General features: G+C 32.9%; 1 protein-coding gene across 5 annotated transcripts in view; it reads left to right on the top strand.

Annotated features, from left to right (window-relative positions):
* SCFD1 (sec1 family domain containing 1) overlaps positions 1 to 17,988 on the top strand; it is a 99,492-nt gene that overhangs the window by 57,380 nt on the left and 24,124 nt on the right. For all 5 annotated transcript variants that reach the window (XM_069463989.1, XM_069463997.1, XM_069463981.1 and 2 more), the window contains 4 exons: positions 4,505 to 4,575; positions 6,216 to 6,295; positions 10,361 to 10,423; positions 12,917 to 12,992. In XM_069463989.1, the coding sequence (XP_069320090.1) occupies positions 4,505 to 4,575; positions 6,216 to 6,295; positions 10,361 to 10,423; positions 12,917 to 12,992 (290 nt within the window). The remainder of the gene's footprint in view (positions 1 to 4,504; positions 4,576 to 6,215; positions 6,296 to 10,360; positions 10,424 to 12,916; positions 12,993 to 17,988) is intronic.

Below are 17,988 nucleotides of genomic sequence, written 5' to 3' on the forward strand. Positions count from 1 at the left end.
GGCTGAGGCAGGAGGATCGCTTAAGCCCAGGAGTTTGAGGTTGCTGTGAGCGAGGCTGACGCCACAGCACTCACTCTAGCCCGGGCAACAGAGTGAGACTCTGTCTCAAAAAAAAAAAAAATATATATATATATTTAAAACTGAATTCTATTTTACATGTTTAGAGAAGTTACTTTTAAAGGAACTCTGTATTGTATCTCTTTATATTTGTATTTATCTAAATATTTGTATACTAGAGTTTCTTAAAACATAACTATACTTAGAAAATGTAATCTAATTATAACTTTTAATTATAATGATTATGGTACCTACATAGAGTCTTAGCCTCTAAAATTCTTTAAACTTTAGAGACCTGTTGATCATTTCACAATAGCTTTAAATTCATATCTCAGCTTTTTCCAAAATGAATGAAAAGCCTAGGACCATTTTTATATAAGCTATTCAAGCTGAATAATGATGGTTTTTCAGTTATAGTTTTGATATGAATTTTAGACTTTATTCCAAATTGGAAAATAATTTAAAAGTTCCGTTTGGTAATTAAGGATTCCATTCATAAAAACTTCTGAGGAACCATAAATATTGTTCGTAGTTTTAAAAAGCAACATAGCATTTTGAAAGTATATGCATTTTACAATGAAAGAAATGTAAAAGGTTATAAGTCCATCACTTCTGAGCTATTCCTTGTTATTTACAATAAGTTTTGAGTAAAGTTGAAACAAATAGGTGTGTTGATAAAAAGGTAATCAGAGCCTTTCTTTTTCCTTTCCCCTTTCTTTCTCAATTGATTTATTCCTGAATACATTAAATAGGGTAGAGCAAGGTAGGCATTCGTGCAAACTAGCAATCAGATACTGCTTTAGTCCTGAACAAGATGTGTAACCTGAGCAGATTGACAGAGGCATGTACACGTGAGTTAGAGGGAAGGTTGGTAATCTGGCATTAGATATCACAGTTCGGGAGAGGTGAGTAGAGTATTCACATGTGGGAGCAATCTAGCTAGGGATGTAAAAACTCTAACAGATTGAGGAAGGTGACCCCACACAGGAACAACCTAGCCTGGGCCTACGTGGGGTGAGAAGTATGTCTTGGTATATGGATGGGTCTATTGTAGGAAATCAGAGCCCAAGTGAAGGAAGAAAGTCATCCATACGGGCCAGGCAATGGCAGCAGAGATGGAATATTTGTTAAACACAGGGGACTGGATAAATCAGTAAATATATTGGATAATATAAAAGGAGACAGATTTCCCATTATCAGAGAAAGAAATTATAAATATAGGAAGGCAAAGAACTAGAATGAACCTATAGTTTTGGGTTGGAATTAGAGGTATTGGTGTGAACTTAGTGTTCCCACTATATATTTGTGTCCCCACTATATATTTGTGTCAGATATAGAAATAAATATAGATAGCGTGTGTGTATCTTTGTGTGTGTACTCATTCCCTAGTTGTGCCAACTGAGAGGTCCTGGGGCAGCAGTAACCCACTAGTGAAGATTTTCGGTTATAAATACCATTTCCACTAGGACTCCTTGGAGAACTGGCTGATTGATTCCAGAGCTGGGGCAGGGAGAGAAAGTACAAAATGAGTCTGGAACATGTCAAAAGAACCCAAAAGACGCCTCAAAAAGGCTCCAGATCATGATAATTTGAGCATCAGAATAAGTAATAATAACAGATTATAACCCACTGAATGAAATAGGAAGCCATGAGTCCATACAGACATCATAAAGGAATAAATTGAAATTTTATAGGATATTTACAGTTTCAGAGTACCTCCCCACAAAATACTTGTAAAGAGAGAAAAAGTAACTTTATAATGGAGAAGCCTAATTAATATTAATATCTTATTAGGTAATCATAGTATACATCATCAGTAATGAGACATACTGAAATAATGGTACACCACCCAGTAGGATTTCATGAAAAAAACACAGCATCAATTTTTGATATTCTTGCCAAAGATGTATAACCTAGGTCTGTTATGAGGAAAAATCAGACAAAAATTAATTGTGTGATATTCTAGAAAAAAACTAGCCTATAATCTTAAAAACAATCAAGGTCATGCAAGTCAAGAAATGTCTGGAGGAACTGTTTTATACAGAAGGAGACTTAAAGAGGCATGACAACTGTATTGAACATATGGCTCTGAAATGGATCCTTTTGCCATAAAAGATATTATAAAGACAATTGATAAAACTCGAAATGGGACCTGAGGATTAAAAGGTAGCATATGTATCATGTAGTAAGTTACTACATCAGTGTAGTAACGTGTCAGTGTTAATTTCCTGAGTTTGATAATTGTTATATTGAGGTTATATTGGAGAATGTCTTTGACATTTGAGAGTGGTGGAACAGCAGGTCAGCAACTTACTATCAAATTGTTCAGGAGAAAAAGCTCTCCAAACTATACTTAAAATTTTTCTCTAAGGTACATCAGATTACTCAGTGAGGAAATTCTGACTTTAAAATAGAGAGCAGTCACAGGAGAGATTTAAGTGTGACAAGAGGTTTCCAGGCTATAGCTACAGACTCTAGAGTAATTACAGTTGTGAAGGACCTGTTTTTATAAATTCAATTTGGTTCCCCTGTGGTTATGTCATTATAAATTCGCAAAATTTATGGGCATCAAAATAAGTTTTGATGCTCACCAACCCTTCCCATCAGATGACTCTTTAAAACCTTAGGAGATATTCTAGGACATTTATTAACTCTATAGTAACTATAAAATGTTTCACCTTGAGCGATAATAGGAACTGTTCCTTCTTTAAACAAAAGAGGGAACTTCTTTTCTACTATTAGAAAGTATATGCTAAGAATATTAAAAACAACACACAGGCCCCTAAAACTCTGAAGGAGGATAGGGCAAGCCCCATTATTCTTTTTCTGTCTTTGTCCTCTAGCTTCTTGGTCACAGTTGCAGCAATAGTTGCAGGAAGTGCAGGATGGGGCAGGGTAACTAAAGCCAAAGTTTTCTGGCTAGAGCACCAAAAAGGGAAGGCCAAGGGAATGGGAAAGTGCCAAGGAGATTGTGGAGAGGAAGGAGCTCAGGAAAGCAATCTTAAAAAGTTGTTTATGAATTACTGGGCTCATCCCTGAACTGCACATGCAGGAAACTAAACAGCATTTCAAAGATTAAGAGGTGAAAGGCTAGACTACCTGCCAGTTCCTAAATTGGCCACTGGTTGATGGGACAAGTCCCAATAGCACTGCAGAAGGTTTTGAAAATAAAATCAGTGATAGAAGCACAACCCCCAGAAGTCTGGTGGAAGCATGCACCCAGCCCAGCTAAGTGTCTGTTAAAACAAAAATATCAGCATTCTCCTAGTATTTAATAGGACCCTGAGTGTCATCACCTAATATTCAAAATGTCCTGGATATTTATTCATAGACATGAGAACTTTGGAAAACCTATTATTGATCTTTATTTTACCATTCTTTGTCAGTTTCAGGGAATAAAGATAATTTGAGAATGAGTGTCTGGATTCCAAATCATACTTTTAAAAAATCGATGGTTCATCAGTCATTATGTTTTTTAAAAAAATCTAGTTTTATTCCATAATAAAATGTAACAATTCTGCATTTTTGCATCGTAGGACACACTCTGGAGTGAGAGTGAATATTGTTATTTGTTGAGACCAGTACTCTGTCACATTTCTACTAAAATGCACCCAATAGAAGATGGGAGAATAAATTATTTTCTCTGATCAGTCTTGGGCTTTGGGTAATAAGAGTAGTAGCTCAGAGTACTGCAAGCAAGAAATTTCTTTGAAATCTTATGTTTTGTTCTAAAATTTAAGGCAAATATATTCTGCATAATATAACACTGCTTATTTTAGTATAAAAGTTTGGATTCCCAAACTTTATAATAATTTAATACTCTTCAGAAATATGTATAGTTAAAGGCCTCAATTTGAGAAGAATGACTTTAGGCTTCAGCTAGACAATTGTATTTAGCCAGCAAAGTTTCATAACCCAATGACCTACAGCTGGTTGCCCAGTTGTCCTTATGTAATTGCTCCTAGTGCCCCTTTGCCATCTCAAAAATATCCTGTTTTATTAATAGAATTATATGATTACCCTGCCTGTATCCGTTACTTTTTTGAATAGGGGGAAGGAGAGCTTTATGTTCTATAAAAAACAATCTGCAAATTGGGGAGTCGTAGCCTTCAGTACAAGTGAAAGTGTGCTCTCCGATGTATCTGTTCTTTTCATTTTGAGTTTATATCTAAAAGTAAATATCAACATTATAGACAGTTTGGAAGAGACAATAGAGATGCTTCCATAATCACAGCCCTCTAATCTCACATTTAATCTTTTTCCATATCTGTATTTTACATGGTTATAATTATAATGCCTATCACTTTAACTCAGTTAAATCAAGAACCATAGTTTGTCATATTTATATATGCTTTGGCCTTTGATGTATTTGTAAATGTTGACTGTAATACATAATAACCACAATCATGAACGTCTTTTTTGTTCGTATCTGTTTTCACCTTTGTAGCAGGAACTCCAGAAGATAAAATGAGGCTCTTTCTTATCTATTATATAAGCACACAGCAAGCACCTTCTGAGGTATGTCCTCTATTCAGTTATTGGGAGGAAGGGGGAATGCTTGTTTGCAGAGTACTACAGTTAGAATTTTAAAAATAGACGTCAAATCACTATGGCTAAATATCTACTTCATTCCTTTCTTTAAAAGAAAAACAATTTGTTAAGGCTGGTTCTATTTACTGCTGAGTTTTATGGCAATATTTATTGTGACCAGGGGGAATTATCCACTCGTGAAACCTCTGACTACTTTTAAGTTGTTGGAATATGAACTGAATGCAAGAGGCCAAAATTCCTATTTTTGGAAAATAACTATTCTAAACTAAATTAACCAGGTTTGCTATGCTTTTTGAAAGGTTGATCTTGTTTTAAGATTGTTTTAAAACTAATGTCCACCGCAGAACTGTCCTAAAGGACATAGTGTCTATTCTGTAAAGGAAAGTGGTGATTTTTGTATCAGACTTTTTGCTGGATTGACTCTTTCTTTTTTTTTAATTTTGTTTGTTTTTAATAATTTTTTTTTCAAAAATCTTTTGCATGAAGATGGGTTGACTCTTTCTAATGTTAACTCAGTGTAGTTTTACTGGATGAGCAACAAACATAGGAACCTCAGAGGTGGCATCTAAAATGATATAGCTGTTCTAAGCACCTTTCCTTTACAAGGCTTCTATTGGTTAAAAATATTTGGCATATTAAAATAGCAAACTGAACCTAGCATTTGCCATTCTCCTTTACCTGGGGAATACAAATCTTGACTTTTATTTTAATTCAGTAAGAAAGTGTGGTTTTCTTTTTAGAAGTATCGTATTAATGAGGGGTTACCTATATCTTAGGGAATTCTAACAGCCTAATTATATATAATATTTTCTTAATGTATGATTTTAAAACTTAATTCAGTATTCCCTTAATTTGACCACAAAATATTTTATTTTTGTTTGTTTTTGGTAAGGATTATATCTTTTCATAAACTTAAGTGATCATTAAGAGGCTTGAAGCAAATTTTGACCACTAATGACAGATTCAAAGCCCCCAAAATGCAAAGTAGTGAAAATCTCTGGTTTGTTTTGGTCTTAAAAGTTTCTCCCTTTTAAAATTTTTATAGTGGAGTCACTATGATGATAGGCTCCTTTAACTTAACACAAATTCAACTTGACTTATCATCAGGAAATAAAAAGAGTAAGAAAGTGAAAAAACAGCAATTTAAAAGGTGTAGGACACCTGTTCAGTTAATGGACCCTAGAATAAATATGACATGGGAAACCTGAATCTGTAGTTCTCCTCAATGTTGTAGTTCTCTTCAGTCAATGTTGTTCACCTTGTGTTTCTGATTTTGAAATATTCTTGATCAAGCCATATCATTCATTTAGTACTCATCCCAAGGAATGGCAGTTTGTTTCAGCAGTAGAGGAAAAATTGACTTTGTTGGACTTACTGAGGGATGACAAAATACTGTACTTTATAGGTAACTTGGGAGCCTGTTAAAATTAATTTTCATTATATATGATTTTTGTCTCAGGTGCTCACTTGGGTGTGACTCCACTGTACTTGGGTACTGAGAATTTAAACTCATGCCTTTGGTCTGACTTTCTTATTAATTGACAACAAACAAAGTGATCTTTCATAAAAGGAAAGTTTTTTGTCATATAGTTCTTTTCTTATTTTAGGCTGATTTGGAGCAATATAAAAAGGCTTTAACTGATGCAGGCTGCAACCTTAATCCCTTACAATACATCAAACAATGGAAGTAAGTTTTATTCTCTTCTTTAATTCCTGTCATTTAAGAGAGCACAATTGAAATGGCATTCCCAAGAAAATGAGAATGCTAATGAGAAAATTGAGCAATGTGTTGGTGGTTTTTTGATTTCCAGTGACATAAATATTTCCTTGTCTGGCCCACCCTATCCACAATTTTTTTTTATTTTTTTATTTTTTTTATTTTTTTTGAGACAGAGTGTCGCTTTGTTGCCCTGGCTAGAGTGAGTGCCGTGGCGTCAGCCTAGCTCACAGCAACCTCAAACTCCTGGGCTTAAGCGATCCTGCTGCCTCAGCCTCCCCAGTAGCTGGGACTACAGGCATGCGCCACCATGCCCGGCTAATTTTTTCTATATATATTTTAGTTGGCCAGATAATTTCTTTCTATTTTTAGTAGAGACAGGGTCTCGCTCTTGCTCAGGCTGGTCTCGAACTCCTGAGCTCAAACAATCCGCCCGCCTCGGCCTCCCAGAGTGCTAGGATTACAGGCGTGAGCCACCACGCCCGGCCTTTATCCATAATTTAAAATTATATGAAACAGTGATACCTTCTTTCCTAGGCAAGCTCTATATTTTCTTTACTAATAAGGTGAGAATGTCAAAGACTGAAATGTTTTGCATCAAATGCCTCAGAAGCATTAAAAGGAAACTTAAATTTCACTAGAAATCAGAGAAATGCAAATTAATGTAATACAAAAGTATAGAAAATATCATGCCAAGAAGACAGGAAAATTAATTGGTACATTCATACTCTGCTATTAGGAATATAAATTGTCACGATTTTTCTGGATGATGTAAAAAGTTTTTTAAACATAGCTTTGACCTAGTACTTCTCTTAGGGATTTATCCCAAAGAAGTAATTAGAGTTATAAAATCTTAGATGCAGCTGTATTAATGAAATTTTGAAAACCAATCTAAATGTCCACCAGTAGGATTGGTAAATGAAATGTGGCGTTTCCAGATAGAATACAATTGAGCCATTAAAAACCATATTGTAGAAGCTTGCTTAATGACATTAGGAAATGTTCCTGTTATATTGTAAAATGAATAAATAGTTACAACACATTTGTTGATTTGTTTGATAAATATTTCTTAATAGTGAATATGTTAAGCAAGATCTCTACTGTCATTGAATTTACAGTTAATAAATAAGCAAATAACAGAACAATGTTAACGCATGTTAAATGACATAAAGAAATAAAACTGAGTGATAAGATTTTAACTTGTTGGGAGTGATAGCTAAATTTGCTTAGAAGATCAGGGAGAGCGTCTGAATAGGTCACATTTGAGCCAAAATGTAGATGACATTTTTTACCATATGATTCCTATTTATCCCTTCTTGTATGTGTGTGTGAGTATACACATATATAATTTAATTTCATCATTGAAATGACCTATACCTAAATGTTAATAGTGAGTAACTCCAAGTGGTACATTTTTTTTTCCTTTTGGATCCTTTATTTTCCAAATTTTCTCCAATAAACTTTACCTTCAAAATAGTTTTTAAAATAATTAATTTTTAAGACTACAAGATTGAATATGCTTTTTCTGATAGCAAGAGATATATACCAAATTGTTAATAGTGACAATCTGATGAGTTTATGAGTGCTTTTTATTATCTATACATTTGGGTTTTTTAAATTTCCTTTTATTTAATTGTGTTCTAATAATAAGAAAAAAATACACAATAAACCTTTGTTTAAAAAGAAAAACTGGGCTGAGCACAGTGGCTCACACCTGTAATCCTAGCACTCTAGGAGGCTGAGGCGGGAGGATTGCTTGAGCTCAGGAGTTCAAGACCAGCCTGAGCAAGAGGGAGACCCCATCTCTACTAAAAGTAGAAAAAGTAGCTGAGCTCAGTGTGCACACCTGTAGTCCCAGCTACTTTGGAGGCTGAGGCAGGAGGATCACTTGAGCCCAGAAGTTTGAGGTTGCAGTGAGCTATGATGATGCCACTGCACTCTAGCCAGGGCAACAAAGCAAGACTCTGTCTCAAAAAAAAAAAGAATAAAAAGAAAAACTTCTTTTTCAATTTTTATAATATGGGTTGAGTTTCCCTCATCTGAATGCTTGGGACCAGAAGGATTTCACAGTTTTTTGGATTTTGGAATATTTGCATATATATATATAATGAGATATCTTGAGGATGAGATCCATGTCTAAACAGAATTCATTTATGTTTTATGTACACGTTAAACACATAGCCTGAAGGTAATTTTATACAATATTTTTAATAATTTTGTGCAGTTGGCCTGGGATCTGTCACATGAGGTCAAGTATGGAATTTTCACTTGTGGCATTATGTTGGTGCTCAGTAAGTTTTGTATTTTGGAGCATTGCAGGTTTTCGGATTAGGGATGCTCACCCTATGTATACAGTTACACATTTGGCTGTGTGGCATATGTCATTGTTTTTGGTTTTTTTCCTAACCACTAGATAATGTGGAACATTGTTCTTTTTATATTATGGTTTATTTGGAACTCTTTATTTCATACTTGAAGATATAAGGGGGAAAGGTGGTTTTGGGCATTATTTTACATAGTTACAAAATATATAACCTATAATTTGTAACATTTTTTTCCAATTCTAAGTCATACCAGTTTATTGAAGGAAATTTTAGAAAACTCAAAAAGGCATAAAGAAAATAAAAATTTACCTGTAATCTCACCATCCAGAGACTACAGGTAAAACATTAGTGTATGTCCTTCCAGTCTGTGTGTGTATTATAGATCATTTTTAACACTGGGAAATCATTGGTATAGATGGTTTTGTATTCTAGTTTTCAATAACTTTTAGCATGACAGTTTTTCATTGTCTTTAGTCTCCAGTGGTAGTATTTACTGTTTGCATAACATTCAGCCATTTAGATGTACTATTATTTATTTAACCCTTCTTTGTATATAGTTTCTAGAGAAAAAATAATTTTTATTAAGACAGAAATTCCAATCCACTGCTGAAAACAATTGATTCATGTCCTCCTTCTGAACAATATTGAAATTTTTGTGTTTGGGATTTCTCTGATGGTATTGTCAGCAGATTTTGTCAAAATTGAAATTGAATAAGTGAATATTTTTTAGCATTTGAACTACCACATCTTAGTAATTCCCATTCTTTTTTTATTCTCATAAAATTTTCTTTAAGTACTCTTTTTAATTTACAATGCATTTGAAATAATTAAGTATCATGAAAGAATATTGGTTGACATAAAATGTTTATGGTATGCTACTAAAATGTGCTATAAAACAGTTATGTACAATATGATGCTAATTTTGTTTCTTAAATCGTATGTGTTATATAGGCATATGTCCAAAGATTAGAAGAACTTATACACAAGCATCCTAACAGTGGTTACCTCAAAGTGGTAGGATTCTTCTAGGAGCATTCTGTTTTCTGGATTCTCTATAGTGAAAATATTCTCAGAAGGAAAATATTTTTTAAAACACATCTAAGTGCCATCTTTTTGCCCAGCCTTCTACAATCCTATAGTTTAAAGAGATTCTGGACATTGAGAAAGAGTTGAAAATTAATGACTCTATGCAATTAAGTATAAACGTCTGGCATAGAATATAAATAAAGGGAAAAATCATTGGGTAGTAGAATTAGAAGAGTGTTGATAAAGAAAGTGGTTTTGAACTGTCTTAAAAGAAAATGTGCAATTTCCGTTGAAGAAGGTATGAGTTTATACTCCCCAAAGGACAGCATGAACAAAGGCATGTGTCTGGGAACATGAGTTTGGAATGTGGGGAATAATAAAGAGACTAAATTTAATCATTGCATCATTGTTCTTCTAAGTCATCAGGTCTCTACCTGAGTTCTTTTTTCTTAATGGTCAGATAAAAAAGGAAAAGAAAAATCATGTTTGAGAAACTAATGCATTTGTGTTTTCTTAAGAATTTCAATGTTTCATTAATAATTGTAGTGTAGTTGAAAATTTATTTCTCTTTTCAGAAAATGTCTGCATAATAGAAGTTAGAGTTAGTTAATAGATATTTTAATACCATGATACTGAATGTTAGCTCTAATAATCAGCTTTTAAATATATCCTTTCTATTTCGTAGGGCTTTTACTAAGATGGCTTCAGCTCCTGCCAACTATGGCAACACAACCACTAAGCCAATGGGGTAAGTATTTTTTATAATTCTGATTGAATCTTTGTACTCCAAATCTTAAGTAGACTTTCATGCCTTAAAAATACAGTATCTGATGCTTAGAATGCAGAATGTTTTCATTATGATACAGAATAGATGTCTACCTACCTTTGGCTTCCTTAGATGGTTTAAGTTGTCATTTTTTCCTAATTTTTAAAATTATTTTATTGATACATAATTGTACATATTTATGGGATACAGTGTGATATTTCAGTAGAAGTGTAATGATTAAATCAGAGTACTTAGCATGTCCATCACCTCAAATATTTATCATTTCTTTGTGTTAGGAACATTCAGATTCAAATTTTAAAATGTGAGTTAACATCTTTTACATGGTATGAGCCAAAACTTAGATGACATTTTTTAAGTATGATCCCTGTTTGTCCATTTATCCATCCATGTGTTTGTGTGTGTATGAGTATACACATATATCCATTTAATTGCATAGCTGAAATGATATACACCTAAAATGTTAATAGTGGGTAGCTACAAGTGGTAAATTTTTTTTCCTTTTGAGTGCTTTTATTTTCCAAATTTTCTACAACAAACATTACCTTTGAAATAGTTTTTATTCATATGCTTCTTTGTTCTTAAAACAATACAGTTTTATTTCTGAAAATATATGAAGGTTAAAACTATTTGTATATCAATGTTGATAACTAATACAGATTTGAAACTAGGCACTCACGACTTAGCTTCAATATAGATCTGGGCATAGTACTAAATGATAGGTAAGAAGACCTCAGGGACAGGTATGAGTTCTTACTCCAGACAATCTATATGTGATTTTTTTTTTAAAGAAGCTGAACAAGGTAATTCTGGCTACTCTTTTCCATACCATACAAGTTTCAAATTCCTAGTTTATATCTTAGAGCTAGAACAAAACTACAAAGCCAGAGGAAAACAGGTTTATTCTACCTCACATTGAGCAACTGGTATTAATGAAACAATTTCCAAAAACAAAAGTACCAGGCCTATAGCTGGACCTTATAAATACTTGGCAAAATGCACCCAACTGGCTTCACCTTCGGACAGTTCTAAGCAGGTTAGCACTCCCCTTCAGAGTTGCCTGGTGCCAGGAATTGCCTCAGGGCCATTCATTCCAACAAAAATTACTTTCTCTTGTTTCTGTTAATGAAAGGATTGCCATCCTGTCCCATGTCTTCATTTCAGAGGGAAGTATGGGCAAGATAGGGGAAAGGAAAATATTTATGGAAAATTATCCCATGTATTTAATAAAATATACTTTTCAGTTTCATGCCTTAAAAATCTTATTGAATAATAAAGCCTGTTAGATTTCTTATAGATTTTGTAGTTGAGGATTTTAATAAATGTGTTATAAGGAAATCTTATTTCATTTGAAGGCTATCTCTGGCCTTCTGATATTATAATGCAGGATTACTATTTTGTCTCACAACTCATCCTTTGATCCCATGTGAGAAACTGTTTGAACCATATTTATAAACCTGGTATGGCAAGTCATTTGTTGGTGTTCTTTTTGTTGTTTAAAATTCAGACTACATTCTTCAGAGATGAGGCAAAACTCACTAAGTGTACTGTGCTTCACATTTTTATATGATAGATTTTACGTATAGAGAGAGAAGACAGTATACAATGTAGGAATGGATCCAGCTACTATGATATAAAGAACACAGGCCGGGCGCGGTGGCTCACGCCTGTAATCCTAGCACTCTGGGAGGCCGAGGCGGGTGGATCGCTCGAGGTCAGGAGTTCGAGACCAGCCTGAGCAAGAGTGAGACCCCGTCTCTACTAAAAATAGAAAGAAATTATATGGACAACTAAAATATATATATACAAAAAATTAGCCGGGCATGGTGGTGCATGCCTGTAGTCCCAGCTACTCGGGAGGCTGAGGCAGGAGGATCCCTTGAGCTCAGGAGTTTGAGGTTGCTGTGAGCTAGGCTGAAGCCATGGCACTCACTCTAGCCCGGGCAACAGAGTGAGACTCTGTCTCAAAAAAAAAAAAAAAAGAACACAGTAACATTTGACCTACTCGTAATATTTATAGACATACATATTTTCAATATACTAGTGTAGTTGAACTAAAGCAAGTTGTCTGATTTACTTACTATCTTTACATTTATTTTTTAGCCTTAAGGCAATCAGGAAGGCAAACAATTCTCAAGTTATAATTTGCCTAAAACTATCATTAAGCCTACACAATAAAGGTGTTTATTTTGACAGCAGCTCTTTATTTTTATATTTTTAAATAATTACTGACTAATCAGAGTATTTTATTACTATTTTGTTGTTAAATAAAATTGCAGCAGTGATACCTATGGCAGCAGAAATTCTCAAGACCCTTCTGTTTAGTGAAAAACAAAGGTGATAGGTATAGTGAAGCATCAGCATGTGGTGTGTCATCAGGCAAATATTTTATCTGTAACAAATTTGAGAGGCAATTTATACTTAGCATGGTCCTCCTTCTCTTTTGCTCCTACTTAGTCTCTTATCACGAGTCATGAATACAGGATCACAGTTTGTGATGGAAGGCGTGAAGAACCTGGTTTTGAAACAGCAAGTAAGTACACTTGTTAGAAAACATACTGATAACCTTTAAACATAAGTTCTGACAGGTTAACTACTCAGATAGGGCAACTTCTGGAATTATTGGGTGAATAATTAGGAATAAAATAAAATCAAGGAGTCCTTTATTGGTATATTTAAGACTATCAGGATATTTTCACATGTATAGCTCAGAGCCCTGTAATTTTTACGTTTTTAAAAATTTGCTCATTTGGACTTTATTTACATTTTGATTTTTAACTACCATCAAGTTTGTGAAAGTACATTAATTGAAAAAATGAAATTAACCTATTTGAACAAATGAACTGCTACAAAATATCATTTAAGATATACTCATAACATTAATAAGCTAATGAACTTCATAGTCTAAAGTCCTGTGTAAATTAGAATCAATAAAATATTATAAATAGAATTTATATTTTGGGGTAATAAAACTACAGTTTAGATTTCACATTTTGTATTTTTTTAGTCCTTAGTTTTACATATAGGATATTTTTAAATGATTTTTATGTTTCTGTGGTTTTTCTGTTATTCTGATGTGTAGATATTCTGCCTCAGTCACCATTAATTGGTTTCTTTTCAAAACAGATTTTTTTGTTTTTATTATGGAAATCTTAAAATATGCATTATCAAACTCTCTAAACCCTTCCATACTCAACATCCATTCTTGTTTCGTCTACCCCATGTGTTTTTTATTTATTTTTACTGGAATATTTTAAGGCAAATCTGAGACATAATTATTTACAAAAATATTCAGTTTATAATGAGAAATATTTTAAAGGCCAAATTTTTTAAAAAGACAGTTAATCAGTTATTCAGATCTGAATACTGTTTTTACTTACCTGTATTCAGAAAAAAATGAGATCTTTTTCTGAACTCCTTCCACACTTTTTATCTTTATTGTAATATTTACTTGTATTTTATATAGACTTTATTTGTGTTTTACTTTTTCTTGATAAGCTTTTTGAGTGCAAGGAATTTTTTCCCCATTTTTGGATTTTTCATAGCACTTCATGTAAAGTAGGATTTTTTTTTTATTTAAAGTAGGTTCTTTATTCAAATTCTTTATTTGAATAAATGATAACATTTTATTATAAAAACCACATAGTGCTGATAAAGAACAGAGAAAAATCCTAATTTGCTTTGTTTAATTAAAAGACTGATTACTTTCCAAACTTTCCCTTCAGATATATTGCAGATTGCATTATTTCCCAAGACTTGGGAATACTTTTTAGCCTCATTATCCCTTTCAGGAATTAACGTCAATCCCTCTCATTCTACCTCTCTCCTGGTAAGGAGCTACTACCAAATACTTAACCCACTTTTTTACTGGTTCACAGTACTGCCCTGAGTCAGCTCATCTCCACTTTCTTGACTATAAAAGGTGAAAAGACACAACAATAGAAAGTTTGGGCACATCACACGGCAACATGCTGCACTTTACGGTTTAGCAGTTTAGCCTAGAACCACTCTTACTTATCAACTGTGGACAAGATGACTTTGTTTTGTGAGACAAAAAGGAGACCAACAATTTCTAAGGTAATGTCTGCCTTTTGCTAGATAGACTGGCTATTACATAACCACATGTAGTTTATTTTTAAGGAAAATTACATATTTTTCTTAACATGTTACTGTTAGACATAAATCTCAATAGTAAGATTCCCTAAACAAAGTATTCCTTATAACATACAACTTTTAGCATTTAGAAATTACACTGTAATCATTAGAATGATCATATTTTCTTTAACTTATTACCCTAGAGTCATGTGGTGTATCTCCCCAAATCATACCTGTAAAAGATGTCTGAATTGGTCTACTGTCAAGTATTTTATTGTGCTAACACAAAAGTTTATTTAGAGTTCATAAAATATAAAAACGAATTATCCTTTATGACCTCAAATCCTTTAGCTTTTTTCTTAACAGGGCAAATAACATACTGCTTTGACATAAGCAACTTCTCACTTACAAAAGTAAAATTTGAAATGATTGATGGTTACCCCATCTGTATAACATTTCTGCCACCACTAGCAGAAGAGCCATGACATTTAAAAAAAAAAATTCAGAATTAGAGGAAACATGTACTCACTGGGGGTGAGGATGGTTTATTTTATATTGTGAAGTAAAAATAAGTCATATTAAAAAAAGTTCAATATAATCTTTTTTGTTGCTGTTTAAAAACAGAAAAAATAGATGGTACTGAAAGACAAACACCAGGCTTTAAATGTTAGTTTTTTCTGTGTAGGTATTCATCTCTGGTGACACCAACCACATGATAAATTCCTAGAATTGAATTCTAGGATCAAAAGACATGGACATTTCTATTAAAAAATAATTGTTCCTAATAAATGTTACCAAATTACCCTCAAGTAAAGACTCTCTTGTTCTAGAAATATTTAAATTCATGGAAATCTATTTTAAAAGTTACATTACCCTAATATTTGAAAATTTAGAGGTACTTCAATGAGAGTTCTCAGGCAGGGTTGGGAACTAAGAGTTAAGAGATGTCAAAGAAGAGACTGCTAGAGAGACCAATTCTGTCTGTTTCACACTTGGAATATTATGAGTAATTTATGCTTCTTAAATCTTTAAATATTGTTTTAGATTATTTAACTGAATGAATAATTTAAGCTATAAATAAATTAGATTAAGTATCCAGTTTTGTAGGTCATTTACAAGAGCTTCTTATATTTTCTGTGCAGCATAAGTTTTATGCATCACAAGTATCAACTATCACATTAAACCAGTTGAATGATATTCACAGATTTGGAATCTGTTTGAGAATAATTGTACAAGAATGTGACAATGAATAATGTAGCACAAAGTTGCAGAATTTGAAAGTCTTCTGTTTCGCTTTCTTTGGCTTGTTTGCTGAAATGGCTTGTTTGCTGAAAGAATCCCTCTTTTAAAAATGAATTAACAGCAAATAAATTGCAAGCAGTGGGAATCCATAGATTAAAAAAGACTTAAAAGACACATATATGGCCCTTAAGATTATGTTTTGAACAAGAAGACTATAAAAAATAAATTTATGCAACAAGAAATTTTAACACTGGATATTGAAATATGTGGTAATTATTTCACAGTATATACATAGATCAAAACATCACATTGTACACCCAAAATATATACAGTTTTTATGTCAATCAAACCTCAATATACTTGGGAGGGGAAATAAACTATTGTCAATTATTTTAGTTGGTAATAGTATCATGGATTTTTAAGAGTTTTTGTATAATATTTTGGATATATAGCCTGAAATATTTATGGCTAAAATGATTTTATATTGGGGACTTGTTTTAAAACAACCTATAGGGGATTGGAGAGTAAGTGGCAGTATAGACAAAATTTGCTATGAGTTGATAATTGTTGAAGCTGGGTGATGAAGGGGTGGATGTGTTTTACTGGGTCTATATAATCCTGTTTTCTTGATTTTATTGCCATGAATGTGATATGGCTTTGTCAAAAATACCACTTTATATATTTTATGGTTTCCTCATCTATAAGATAAAGGTGTTGGATTCACTCTGTGGATCCCCTTCTGGTTTATAATTTTAAAATTTTGGAAAGAGACAATGTATCTTACCCCTCTCCTCCTTTCTTCACTTCACTGGCAACTTTCCACCCATTTTAATCATTGATATATCCCTTACCCCCAATGTATTTCCAGTGTCTGCACATTCCCTTTTATTCTTTACTTGGCTGATAATAGCCTTCAAGTAGGTCCACATAGTACTTTTTCATTCTCCAGGGTTCTGATAATCAGGACAGCAGCAACTCTTGTCTGAACCCCACTGCCAACCTCAGCATCAGAATATCAGCTCAAGCCCACGGCTCCAGAGGAAAGTTAGAAATAGTTACCATAGAGCAGTTGGCAATATAGGTCAACAAATGATTAATTCTCAGAGAACTCAGAGGGCAAAAAAACCCTTCTCTGTTTTGGTCATAGATCTGTATTACATTTCCTAAATTGTTTTTTTGTTTGTTTGTTTTGTTTTTGTTTTTTTGTTTCTGTGCAAATTTTAGTTCAGTTTTTTTAAACAATATGCCATCAGAGATAAAGTTAACATTGTTTTTACCTAAGCTTTTCCATGACTAAAATCATAAAATATGACTACAGTCATAAAACCAGTTAGGATTTTTGGAAAGAGATTTCTCACTATATTTTTTCCCAGGTAAAATTTCAAGTTCATGTATTTTGCAGTTGGAAGATTTTACTAATAGTGATCTTTAATTTAGGATATTCATGTATATGGGACTCTCTCAAATTTATATCTGTAATGGCTTTCTACTAATAAAAATGTAGGTGCTAACCTATACAATGTTTTTTATTTTATTTCTAAAGAGCAATATCTAAGAACAAAGAGAAACGTGCTTGGGAATTTTTAAAAAGATGGGTTTTTCATTTGATTAAATTTCATTTATGCCCCTTCTACTGAGGTATACAAATTTTTTGTGTTTCTAAAGACAAGTCAGGTAACAGACTGTTGAGCAAAGGAAATTGTATGGTTTTATTCTGATGTTTTCTATTTGCTAGCGTGTTAGCTGCCAAAATCCAGTGTTTTAATCAATAAAAGTTGATTAACCTTGTATAAATTAAATATATAATTGATTTTAAGTGATTATCTCCATTCAAGCTTTCATTTAGGCAAAGAATAGAGGCTAGGTAGAGCATTAGTTGGTGACAGATCTCAGGAGTTGTTTCCAGAAGTACTCCAATACCTTTAAAGACATTATTTTTTTTCTTTATCATCCTCTATAGGTGAAGCGAATATTGTATGGTATAGCAGTGATAGATGATTTTTTTGGTGTTATTTGGTTACAAAGAAATTCTTTTCACAAGCATAATGAAAATAATACGATTTTTATGGTTTATTGTTACATAAAATTTTTCTCCATTGCATAGACCTAATAGTGCAATTCAGAGAGCTGAACACAGATAGAGAAATGGATATAAAATTTAAGTCATTTTAATAAAATTTTACAAAACTATT

This window comes from Eulemur rufifrons, chromosome 2 (assembly GCF_041146395.1).
Source record: "Eulemur rufifrons isolate Redbay chromosome 2, OSU_ERuf_1, whole genome shotgun sequence".
In the NCBI taxonomy this organism is placed as follows: Eukaryota; Metazoa; Chordata; class Mammalia; order Primates; family Lemuridae; genus Eulemur; species Eulemur rufifrons.